The 13,759-nt window shown below is 44.5% G+C and overlaps 1 protein-coding gene across 1 annotated transcript in view; it reads left to right on the forward strand.

Moving 5' to 3' along the window:
• Positions 1 to 13,759, forward strand: part of LOC148454303 (usherin-like) — a gene marked incomplete at both ends in the record, with an annotated part of 948,215 nt that overhangs the window by 334,177 nt on the left and 600,279 nt on the right. The window contains 4 exons of the mRNA XM_088461074.1: positions 470 to 568; positions 3,062 to 3,250; positions 3,948 to 4,078; positions 8,419 to 8,698. Coding sequence (XP_088317200.1) covers positions 470 to 568; positions 3,062 to 3,250; positions 3,948 to 4,078; positions 8,419 to 8,698 — 699 coding nt within the window. The remainder of the gene's footprint in view (positions 1 to 469; positions 569 to 3,061; positions 3,251 to 3,947; positions 4,079 to 8,418; positions 8,699 to 13,759) is intronic.

The following is a 13,759-nucleotide window of genomic DNA, read 5'->3' on the forward strand; positions in this document are numbered from 1 at the left end:
GAGAACCCGAGTATTGTTCTTCTGTTTCTGTGGTTGCGTATTGAAATAAGTCGGTGAGGAACTGAAGGCTTCTGAAGAATGTCAGCTCTTGAGTGAAATCTTAGTGCTGGCATCATTTTTGTTAATAGTGAGAGCCAGACAGATTTTTTGAAGGGTTTTGTAATTTTTAAGAACACAGACCCAATCACAGCCACATGCCGATCCGGCTCTTGTCATGTAGAGAGGTACAGTGATCAGAACAAAGTTAGTTCCCTGCTGCTGATACTAGTATACAAGTTATAGGGATATGGGGAAATTTGTCAATCCAATTTAAGATACTGTATGGTTAATCTGAGCCAACCCTAACTGATGTGTCAGCCACCGGCTTAGGAGATATGTGGAAAGAGAGCAGCACAAGACCGGATGAGGCTCCTACCCATGTGTAACCCTTTCCTGCCCACAATTGATATATAATTACCTCTTTCTCCAGGTTCAGCTTCAGCCAATGGTCATATAGTTATTGGTGAAAACGCTGCCATGTTTGTTGGGGGGCTTCCTAAAAACTCTTCTATCAAAAATAAAGTATCTGGTAATTGCAAACACTGTACAATATGTATAAAATCCATCCATCCATCCATCCATATCTGTCCACCATCTATCTTTATGTATTTCTGTGTATCTCATATCTCTCTATCTCATATCTACACTATGTAGACACCAGTGATTGGACACTGACAGTAAATAGATCACTGAGATGTTAGTGACGTCAGTACTGTGTAGGTCACCACGTGCAGTGAGATGTTATAGTGACGTCAGTACTGTGTAGGTCACCACGTGCAGTGAGATGTTATAGTGACATCAGTACTGTGTAGGTCACCACGTGCAGTGAGATGTCATAGTGACGTCAGTACTGTGTAGGTCACCACGTGCAGTGAGATGTCATAGTGACGTCAGTACTGTGTAGGTCACCACGTGCAGTGAGATGTTATAGTGAGGTCAGTACTGTGTAGGTCACCACGTGCAGTGAGATGTTATAGTGATGTCAGTACTGTGTAGGTCACCACGTGCAGTGAGATGTTATAGTGATGTCAGTACTGTGTAGGTCACCACGTGCAGTGAGATGTTATAGTGATGTCAGTACTGTGTAGGTCACCACGTGCAGTGAGATGTTATAGTTACGTCAGTACTGTGTAGGTCACCACGTGCAGAGAGATGTTATAGTGACGTCAGTACTGTGTAGGTCACCACGTGCAGTGATTACTGCAGACACCCTTCTTGGGGTGTGATATGTATTACCGCCAGGCGCATGGCCGACGGTTCAATTCCCGACAGCGGCTGCCCGACTACGGAGGAAATCCTGATCGTCCTAAAGGTAAGTATTTACTAACCTAACCTAATCCCCGTAACCCTCCTTAGGGGTGCCTAACCCTAACCTCCCCCCCTGTGCCTAACCCTAACCCCCCTTCCCCGCTGCCTAAACCTAAGTCCCCCAGGGGGGTGCCTAACCCTAACCTCCCCCCGGGGGTGCCTAACCCTAACCCTCCCTCCCCCTAGCCTAACCCTAACCTCCCAGGGGGGTGTCTAACCCTAAGTCCCCCCTGGGAGCCCTAAACCTAACCCTCCCCCCCACCGTGGCTGTCCGCTGCGGCGCCCGGCATCCGCTCGTTCGGGATGCCGGGCGCCGGTCTCCCGACGTCGGGCAAATTACAGGCATCTACATTTAGACGCCTGACATTTGTCCCTAGTCGGGATAAAGCAGTCTGGAAGCCGGCGGTCGGCATTTAGACCATCGGGTTCAGGACTACGGACCTCATTCACAGTCGGTCGAAGTGGCTGTACGGTCGTACGGGAAAAGGGGCCGGATATGCAAATGATTCCATCGCAAGTTGCTTCCCTAAGTTCGGATCGGTAGCTGGCCGACCAAGGGGAGGAAGCGGCCGGAATTAAAAAAAATATGCCCCCTTCTCGTACGCATTGCACGTCATCTCCGGGCATATAAGGATTAATCGAGACCATCGGGAACCATCGGAACTGGTCGTAGAGCTTAAAGTTGACCATACCCTCTCTTAAGCTCTACGATCATGTCAGTGTAAAAACCTCCCATGTCACATGTGCCATGACGCTACTTTGTTAATTATGCACTCCCATAAACCGTATGCACTCCCATAAAACGCTGTTCGCATAATGAGGCACGCCTGCGTTCGGATCTCCACTCCCCCGTTTTCAAGCACCTTCCCCTTTTACCACACACAAACGCCTCAATCTGTCACTCAAACTACCGACCTGGCTGTGTTCAAGGAGAGAGAAATTTCTGATCGTAGCGGCTAGTTTGCGCACACGCATTGCGAACTTTACGCATGCGCAGTATAGTGAACATCGGTGGCGTACGACCGTGTGGCCGCTTCGACCGACTCTGAATGAGGTCCCACATCCCCCTTCTTGGCAAACTGGCCACAAGTTCCTGGACAGCAGCAGGCGCTATGTTCTACCATTCTGCCTGACGTACAGCGACCAACTGTGACACTGAGGAAGGGCGAGTCGGCCTAGAACGCACCCGTCACTCCATTTCGTCCCAGAGGTTCTCAGTGGGGGTAAAATCTGGACTCGGAGCTGCCCAGTCCATGCGGGTTACCGGATTCTCTGTATACCAGTCCAGCGTCACCCTGGTAACATGACAGGTGGCATTGTCATCCTGATAAATACATTTGTTGTTTCCGTAGAACTGCCACAATGTATGGAGCACAAAGTTATCAAGACCATCTCTATACGTCTCAGAGGTAATGTGACCATGCATTACAGCTAGTGCACCCATGACAAACTGAAATGCGGGGTTATCCAATCACTTTTGTCTACATAGTTTATTTATCTATCTCATACTGTATGTCATTTCCCATTGATCCAGCCATCCTAGATTATGTAGTGTAACATACAATGACACTATAGGTATAAACGTAATATCCATGCGCTGAGCCTGAATCTCCACCATTATTACCGTTATTATAAGCGTCACAATACACTGCCGGATGTCACCATTTGTGGATTCTATAAAAACCGTGACTTTATTTTCTTATTACTTGCTCAGGAGACAGAAATATCGTTCCGGTGACTTTTGTTGGCTGCCTGGGAGACCTGTCCTTACAGCGCAGTGACCATCGTCCTGGAGAGTGGTGGATGCTGGACTGGGATACAGCAGAAGAAAGCAGCAATGTCCATGAGACATGGGAGGGGTGCCCTGAGACCGCAGGAGGGGGAGCGCATTTCCTGAGCTTTGGTAACATCAGAGATACTATAATACACTCTGGGTCTCATTTAGACCCGGACGCTATGCTGCGCTCGCTCGCATTGAGCGATTTTTCACAATCTGCGTATGAGTCGCAATGCGCGTGCGCGAACCAGTCATTGCAATGGGAAAGTGCTCGCCCGTAGCCCGCAGTCTGGCCGCTACTTTGAGTGACAGATAGCGCCGTTTGTGGGTGGTAACAGGGGAAGGTGCTTGTAAACGGGGGTGTGGATGTGCAAACGCAGGCGTGCCTGACCGCCAGAACGGCGTTTAATGGGTGTGCATAATTAGCAAAGTAGCGTCATTACACACGTGACTGGGTTGTATTTTAGCGTGAACTGCTCGCAATGTTGTGGTGGGAAAAGGCTACCACAAGCGCTGCGAGCAGCTCCGATGGCTCTCCATGTTCCCGATTAATCCTACAACTGCCGGAGATGACGTGTGTTGCGAGTGGCAAAGCGGCGTCTTTATACAGGTGCGAGCGCATAGTGCGGCCGCTCGCTATTACTTAGTGGGCGGCTTTACGCGATGCAGTGCGAGCACATGATTTAAATAGCCGGTCACTTTTAGCCAACGAGCGGCCGCAAATAGCGTCCGGGTCTGAATCAGGCCCTCTGTCTGTACATTGTGTCCTGCTTTTCTCTATACTGTTTAGCGGTATAATGTACTAATGTCTGTTTTATTACAGGCTTCCTTGAGCTCCCTCGCACCGTATTACCCGATGGACCAGACTTTGTCATATCGTTCATGTTTAGAACTGACCAACTGAGAGGACTCCTCCTATTTATGTACAACACGAATGGATTAGATTACATCATAGTATGTACAGTAATAACACCACTGCCCCTTTCCTGATACTGCAATGACATCATCGCGTGCGAAATGTTGGCATTAGCAAATTGTTACTCTCATTAAAGGATGCATCCAAAAACTGACAAATCTAATCAGACTTAACTGTAACGTTTATCTTCACTCACCACTAACCCCCGACATTAAACGCTGCCAGTGTGTATAAAATACAGGGCATAGTGCTAACCCCACATTGCCCTGCACCTCTGATAAACGTCATTTACTCTTCAATTACAGACGAATCTCCTGTCAAGTTATAAGGACAGAGGGCGAGAGTCAGGGACGGTCGCAATGGCGATTGTTTTTAACTGCACAGGCTTATAAGTCACACATGTGCCGCTATGGTCCTGCGATGGCGGTTGTATACGCAGGCCTGTGGCGACTGTTTCGGAGCCTGTGACTTTGATCCCACCTGCAGCTGCAAAGGCTCCGGCACCTTTAGTTCTGACAGCCAGTCTGAGTAACCATGAGGTATCCAAAGCGTTACTGAGAAGTTCAATGATCGACCCATGTGTAACCGATGGCAACGTCTTTGTATACACGCGGCGGATCTGAGACGCCGCAGGTGGGTGTCTCAGTACATGTCCTGGTGGCTGCATTTTTTCGCACAGCCGCTGCGCACGGGATCACAGCTGCGATTGCATTTGCGACCATCTCTGAATCAGGACCAGCGTACATGGCGGACCTAGGAACTGATTCACAGATGGACGCAATGTTATGTTGTATAATGCAGTGGAGCTATTTCTTTTTGTCACAGCGCATGCGATAAAGCCGCACTATACAGGCGCGGCGATAGATTAGCGATGGTGGTCACAGAGGGATTTATGCGCAAAGTGAGTGACAGGTACAGTATGTATACACCTTATACGCTGGCTGGAAAATCCTGGGTTACTGCACATGAACTGACTCCACCCAGGTCCAGTCACCCGGGAATCCCTCCCGTTTACCTAGCAGGGTTGTACATGGACGGGGTGAGCTGCAAAGTAACCAAGATCCCGGTTACAGCACGGTGAGAGCCACATTCTGGTTTTGTGTGTGAGCAGCATATGACAGGCGTCTCAGTGCACAAGATGGCAGCTGCAACATTAGCAGACTTTTGAAAGTCCGCAATGAACGAAATATGTTAAATGTCCCGGTGTTTAATGTAAAGTATATGTATACATACACTGGGCCAGTAACGTGCAGTGAGGTCAATAGCTGGGGTGGCACACATGGAGATGGGTCTGAGTGCTGGGAGTCTGTCTCACCCCCTCCTCACTGTAACTCCTCAGTGTCCATTCTCCTACCTGCATCACTGTGTCTTCTCTTGCTGCTGCTGCTACCGATATCTAAATATTACATTGCACTTCCTGGTCACTTGACACATCCAAGGTGTCCATCAGTGCTCAAGGCACACCCCCATGCTCAGAGGCATGCCTCTATTAGTTCTCTTTCTGTGCAGCTTACTGCCTGTGGTATGGCCCCACCCCCAGCTCTGCAAACAGTGTCTGACTATATAGAAGCGAGGCTGAGCTGTTGCTGCCTCATCTCTCGTTTCAATACAGTCCCAGGGAGCTCCACAAAGCTGGTGAGTGGTAACTATAAAAATGATTACAATAAACAAAGAAGATGTTTGTAAGATATAAATGTCTTCTTTGTATTATTCAAATTATTTTATATCAAATCTTAGGTGTATGACAGGGGAGGGTCTGCCGGACTTCACGCCACTGCACAGGGCCAAATGTTATAGGGTGAGAGTTTAGAAAATGTGAGAGATTATCAGTAACCTCTAAGCTCGGCCAATGTAATAGAGCCTGAGAATATGGAAACTCTCATGATTTAAACTCTCATCCAGATATTTTCCCATTTTGAAGATGAAACTTGGCCAATGTAATAGTATTAGAGATTACTGTTAACCTCTCACATTTTCTAAACTCTCACCCTATTACATGTGGCCCTAAGTCTTTATATAAATCAGTTTTTGGTGCGTTACTGGTACAGGTTTAACATCCTATTATGTATGTACATTTTGTGAAGTTTAGTTCAGCGGTTACAGCGGATAACGCCATCTTCAGGACCAAATACCAGAATGCTTCATTTTCCGAATCCTGGTAAATCTGACATCTTCCCAAATGGGGGTCTGCGGCTGCTGTCAGAAATTGAGGGACTGCGGCAGGTATGGAGATATCTGCTGTGACCCCTCCATGGTACATTTGGGGGATTCTTAATATTTGCGAGTATCCACCTAAAATGGTTATTTTTTCGGAGGATATGCCACAAATATTGATTGAAGATGGGCCCCATTATATTTTAAAGGACGTGTTTGTTGAAAAATTACTTTAAAACAGTTACTGGGGCAAATGTCAGCGGCCTTTTCAACATCATAAAATGTTGTGTCTTAATGGTTTGTGGGGCCTATTCATTAAACCTAAAAATTCTCTGGAGATAATTAGCTTTAGAACTCTCATGGAGTTCTAGCTAATTATAGGTGGAATTCATCATTCCCCCTCTCCATAAGTATCTATTCCGGTACCTGTCATTTTTGCGATGACAGCTTTTCGGGAAATAGATACTTTTCCTGCCTACACTACCTTATCGCATCTGGAAACAGTGCTGCGCATGCGCTGTTACATCTGTAATACCAGCACATGCGCAGCACTGCCTACAGATGTGGTAAGTTTGTGTACCCCCCCGACCCCCATCCCACACCCCCTCCGCTCACCTCCCTCCCCCCGACTTACCTGTCCGCGCACAGCCTCCGGCTCCGTCCTGCTGCGCTGTCATGTGGTTTCCCAGCAGACCACATGACAGATTAGAAAAAAAAAACTTATTTTTTTTTGTCTAAACTTTCTTGTGCTCTGCTGGGGAGCACACATGACAGACCAGCCTCCGGAGCCTGAGGACGGAGCAGAGCGCCGGAGGGACTCGTCGGGGGACCTGCACACGCGGATACAGGTAAGTGGATTCTGCTATTCACCACCTCACAGTGGAGAATAGTAACTGCATCAAATTCCGAAAATTGATAATTTTCGGAATTTGATGAATACCACAATTTCCACATCCCCATACTAATGTACTAATGTACTAATACCCCCATACTAATGTACTAATGTACTAATATACTAATGTACTAATGTACCCATACTATTGTACTAATGTACTAATGTATGGGGAGTGTGGAAGTTAACGCAGGGGAAATTAGCAAGGAGATATCTGTGATATCTCCTGTGCTAAGTGGCTACATGAATACCAAAATAACATTATTTAAGGAAAATGTCCTTAACAACGTTATTTTAGTGTTGATGAATAGGCCCCTGTATCCGTTACTGCATTTCTCCAGTCTCTGCTGCCTACAGTAATCCCTGCTGACTCCCTCAGTAATCCTTGCTGCCTACTTGAATAATACCTGCTGCTTTCCTTTTTCAGACTTTGCCTGTCTGTGATCTCATTAGTGTCCTAGCTCCATGTAAACCTCAGTAATCCCTGCTGCCTACTTCAGTAATCCCTGCTGCCTACCTCAGTAATCTCTGCTGCCTCCCTCAGTAATCTCCGCTGCCTCCCTCAGTAATCTCCGCTGCCTACCTCAGTAATCCCTGCTGCCTACCTCAGTAATCCCTGCTGCCTCCCTTGGTAATTTCTGCTGCCTAGCTCAGTAATCCCTGCTGCCTACCTCAGTAATCCCTGCTGCCTACCTCAGTAATTTCTGCTGCCTAGCTCAGTAATCCCTGCTGCCTACCTCGGTAATCCCTGCTGCCTACCTTGGTAATTTCTGCTGCCTAGCTCAGTAATCCCTGCTGCCTACCTCAGTGCTGCCTACCTCAGTAATCCCTGTTGATAATTTTTGTAATCCCTACTATCCACCTCAGTAATCCCTTCTGGCTACCTCAGTAATCTCTGCTGCCTACCTCAGTTATCCATACTTGACCATGTTGCTGGTCTCACAGTTTCTATGTAAGGTTATATGTAAGGGAATCTCTCACCAATCATAGACTCTCCTTCCTATGTCTGCTGCAGGCGTTTGCCTGAGCTGGAAGGAGAGCGATTGGGACTTTGCTGTACTGGAGTTGGGAAGATGGGCATTGCCTAAAAGAGGGCGTTAGCCAGGATTCCTGATAAGGGGATAAGAAACACATTACATATATATTATATTATATTATACACACAGCAGGAACTCCATGGTGACGTAATGGAACATTACCAGTGCAATCCTGTGTCCCAAACATCACAATGAATGAATTGTGGTATTTCATGATAATACCCCTTGTTGTTACTTCATATTCAGTTACTAATTAGATTTCAGATATTTATATACAGTATCTTTTTCATTACAGGCTCGATTAAACGATGGAATTCTTACCTTAAAATGTAAAAATAAGTCCTCGCAGACACAAGTCAGTCTTTGGGCCGGACTCTCGTATTGCGATGGGCGGTGGAACAACGTGCGCCTAACACACGAAGGATCTGTGCTTTCTGTGCGGCTCAATAACTTGGAAGAAAGAGTCGTTGAGTCTGAGGCGGCAACGCTAGAAATAAACGTGAATTCGCCGGTGTTTGTGGGAGGAGTCCCAGAGGGGGTACAAAGCTTGTTCCCGGAACTGCACATGCTGCAAGGTAACACTCTTGGCCTGGGCGCGGTGCTGGCCGGAGATTGCTAAAATGTTTCTCAACATTACTAACGGATTGTAGCGTTATCATCACCGACCAATCACATTGTGAGGGTCCGGCTAATGAAGGATAAAACTTCAGCACAAAAATTGTCTGAAAATGGAATTTTCTTTATCATCAATTTAAATAAAACACATTGATGATACTGGATCAGAACCTCTATACACACCTTCCTATACCTTCTAATATCCTGCCTATACCTTCTAATATCCTGCTTATACCTTCTAATATCCTGCTTATACTTTCTAATATCCTGCCTATAACTTCTAAGGATGACGCTAATTTGCATACGCAGTCGTACAGTAAATAAAGACTTAGACCTGGAATCTGTGGTTCCAAAGCACAAGTGTTATTCAGGTAAAAGTACAGTCAGTTACACGCAATTAATCCAGACACAATTTAGGCGCAATGGAATTATACAGACCCAAGTACAGTATACATACGCAGCGCTTCCGGTACCAGATGTTAGGCATCAGCAAGAAATCCCTCAGTCAGCATTCAGCAAGAAGACTAAAGACCCAGTGTTTGAGCACACATGTTTATACCCCCCCCCAGAATAGACAGGACAATAGAGAAGTTTTTTGCTTATGCCATTGGTTCCCATGAGGGAAGCATCTGTTACAGAGCGTTTAACAGGCTGGTTCAAATAGACTCAACCCAGCCTCCAACAACTGGGGGTCTCTGCCCACCCGCCCCCTAACAGTCATCCTAACAGTTGTTCATAAAATATACATTTTGTTGCTTATAGTCTTTGCGGTCCATAAGTTGAGAATGCATGATGCGATCTCCACACCGATAGTACCGGAATTCTGTTGAAAGAGTACGCATCAGTACGAAACCAAACACGGCTTTCTTAGCATGTATAAAACCTTAGTTATCAAATATCTTTTTTCACAGCATTTATACTAACTGAACCAACTTAAATCTTATATTTTAAAGCTTATTAAACCTTATGTGTGAATATGTAATGTGTGAGTATGCGGGGTTTGATATAAAGACGCTAGTTATTAATGTGTATATGAGAAATGATGCACTTAAATCTCACTAAGTGAACATCTAGCAGTGTGGATTGCTGAGCATGATAGTCCCACATGCCCCCTGCCTCAGCAGCCCCCACATTTCCCGTGTTCAAAGGAAAAGCTCTTTTGTTCTCCCAGACTCTTGTGTGAAATGCAAATGTGTTACCCCAAGCTGTGAAGCTGGGGAATCCTGTCTGGGTGTAGGGCTAAAACCTGTTTAGGATTCAGACAAATCCAATTGTGTAGATCAATGCCTGGATTATATTACAATTGCCACAACTATACTTGTCTGCATACAGGGATTCCCAATTTGTATGAAAAACACTCACAGTTTCTGGTGCATTGTCTATTCTATTTACTTTTTCTCATGAGGCTGTTCTTCTAGTTGCCCTTGGTAGATTATCAAAAACATTGCCATCTGTACTTAGCTCGTGAGTTGTAACTTAAAGTGACACTGGTCGCAAAATGGTGTCTTGCAGATTCTTGTTTCTAAAATGGAGTCAAGCTGCCATTCGCAAGATGGCGTCGTGCACGCTTCAATTTTAAACTGATCTTGTCTCAGCCAATAATCCAGTTTTGACAGCATGATAATGACTCATACAGAGAGATGAGATAAAGCACATAGAGCAGCCAATCAGTACACTTACACAGCTGCGCCATTATTGGTTATCTGCGTATGCGTCAAATTATATTTTCCTTGTCGCTCTCAGTGAGAATTTATTTGCAAAGCAATTGAGAAGCAGGGACTGTTTGTGGGTGACATCGGGGAGGATGGCGACTAGAGCGAAGGCGCGTCATAACCGTTTTTGGGGCGTGCCTCAGCCTGCGACAGTGATTCCGTACGCAATAAAAATGTTCTCAGTTTCTGCGGTTATTTTGCATGACTATAAGGTTATTGCAGCGGATAACAGCGGTATTTAGGTGTCTCACCTCAGGAGCTAAGTGCTGCGCATCCTCACACAATACTGTGACACTCTGCACAGTAACGCCAGCTGCACTCGAGCAGTAGCCTGGCAGTAACGTAAGTAGGTTGATGGTAAGGCCTCCCGCTGACTCTGGGTCCTAGTGCCCAGCATGTATAGTATAGCGTACTGCTCTCTAACGATAACAGAGCCCTTTTTATACAGAGTCAGACTCAGTCGCACATAGGTGCACAAATGTCGCAAACCCTAGCTGTCAGTGTACACTAGTAACGTAGGTTTGTCACTTATAGTTGTTTTAATTAATGTAAATAAGACGCAAATTTTGAGGAAAAATAGACACACGCGAGTCGCACTAGACCTGGCGCACTGAGAGGGGCTATTTGGAGTGACTTGAGCCACAGTGTAAAAGGATAAACCTGTAAATCTCTCCCAATGTACCTCTGTTTGTTAATACATTCTTAAACATATGTTTAGTCATGTAACCCTGTGCCTACACACCGCCCAATACTACAAGGGTGACTCCCCCGCACCCTGAAGTTGAGGGGCTATGAGAAAACCCACCAGTCATGGAACCTGCTATAACAGACCCCTAGACAATGAGCACTGGAAATGCCAGGATTAGGGGGAGGGTCTTCCAGAGTCTTGTTCTCCCTATACCTGGCTCAGAAATACAGGGGGGGCATCATTCTATGTCATAACATCCCCCCAACTAATGTGGGTGCAGGTTTGGCGAGTGATCCAGTCTCTCATTCCACTGTCAGCAATGAGATTACAGTGGGAAGGGGATTTATTATTGAAGATTGCTCTATGGAAACCCATCTAACATCAGGTGACTAAGGGCCTCATTCAGAGATGTACGCGCAACTGACGCCACCATGTATAAGGACACAGCCGTACTTAATATCGGTGGTAACTTCTAAATAACGATGAATATCTGTGGCCCTCTTCCAGTCATTTATGTTGGTGAATTCTTTCAAATAATAATAATAATAATAATAATAATAATAATAATAATAATATTTATAACATATGTGGCCCCTTTCAAGTAATAATATGTTATATACTGTATGTGTCACCTTTATTTCTCTTAATAAATATTACTGCTGTTTTTTTTAATAATAATATTAATAATTAATCTTGTGTTGATTCAGCAAACCGTATTACAATGGAAAATATAAGTTCAGTTCAGGCCGAGCAGGCTGCTAGCTCGTACCGCTTACGCGTCTAAAGGCAAGCAGGCAGGCACGCTAAATGTACATTTATTTACATTTATTTTTATTTCAGAGTACACTGTGTCGTAACATGTTGTATTTTATATATATGTTCCCTCCATCTCTGCATCAGCAACAATTGCACCAATATGATCCTTATTAGCGTGTAGTCACGTCTGCCCTATAGCAGGTGCAAAAGCAATGTCTCCTAACATACGTGAATGCGTGCTTCTGCATATCACGCTTTCACTGTGCTATAATTTTCCTCCCGCATCCATCGCTACCGACGCAAGCCAACATACAAGGTGATAACAAGCCGGTCAGCATAGGCAGATATGCGCGCAGCCACTTCCTGATAATGAGCAAAATGATGTCACGTAACATATACGCTACGCAGCCCTGAGTGTGTCCCGTTTATCAGGCTCGTCTTCACCATGTGAAGTATTTTTATCTGTCCCACAAATCCTCATCGCCACAATCACACCACAAAATCCAGAGTCTAACTACATATTGGAATAATGCAGAGTCATAATAACGCAGTTCCCGTACCAGCTTTTATCTATATGAAGATGAGACATTTACGTTTATAGGCTCCATTATGAATGGCTCACACAATAAGTATATGACCAGTAGATAAAACATGAATGGCGACAATTATATAAGAAGCTTTATATGAATGTTGTGAAAGGTAATTACGTGGGATGCATCAATAATGTATTTTTTTTATTAGATCCTTGTAATTGTCCTGATTTAACTAAGTCCTGATTTTTTAATTTTCTTGCCACCTGATTTATATGAGGAGGTGAAGAGGACATAAACATGATCACAAATGTATGATGGCTATGAGCTATACTAGTAGAGTCTTTCGTGTTATGTTTAGTAAATGTAATTAGTAAGTGGGAGGACTGTACAAGTTGTGAGAAATTAAACTGCAGTTTACGATGTAAAGTTGTTGCTGCCAAATTGGAACTCGTGTGACAGGGCCGTTTGCTATCAATTCTTTAACTTTTAAAGTATTAACATTTAATAGCATCTTGTAATTGGATAAGACAAGCTGTTTATACCAGCTTCCGCAAAATGATATAGCCAAACTATAACATGTAGAACATGTATAAGACTATTATTATTATTATTATTATTATTATCTTGCGAAATGCCTCAGTGCTTTGTAGGGACAGACAGTAAAGAAACATAATATATAACAAGAAACAATAACCACAATAAATACATATGTGATATTAAAGAGCAATCAGGGGACAAAAAGGCAGAGCTGAGGCAAGACAAACAAATGGGGCCCACATTTGAGATTAGTAAAAGATAATAGTATAGGTGGGAGTAGGGGAGGTGTGAGGGTGTACCAGTGTGAGAGTAGTATAGGTCATGCTTCGTTTTATTAAAACTTGCAACAAGTATAATAATAAATACATAAAATGTAAATAAATAATTACATAAAATCAAAAACTTAACAAAAAAGGCAAAAAAAAAAAATACATAATATTACTTCATATTATACTTTTCCTAGCCTAATACAAACACTTATCTACCCTACTACCCATATACAAAACCACCACCTGCAAGGGAAAACTAAGCAAGGATTTAGAAACCACCTCAAGTAAAAGGAAACTATCTAAATCATACATCAAACCCTAAACTATATTACCAACACCTACAGGCAGATGTATGCAAACCTTTCCATAAGTAAAACAAAATACTTCAAAAAAACATCTACAAGGGAGTGAAAAAAGAGAAAAGAAAACCCAAAGCTGGAATTCAGAGAGACTGTTTGCCACCCACTCAAGGGGGTTTCAACTGGCCCCACCGAAGAGACCAGCCGACAGCATCCAACCCCTCCCT

Source organism: Taudactylus pleione, unplaced genomic scaffold (genome assembly GCF_031769625.1).
Source record: "Taudactylus pleione unplaced genomic scaffold, aTauple2 ptg001012l, whole genome shotgun sequence".
NCBI classification, from domain to species: domain Eukaryota; kingdom Metazoa; phylum Chordata; class Amphibia; order Anura; family Myobatrachidae; genus Taudactylus; species Taudactylus pleione.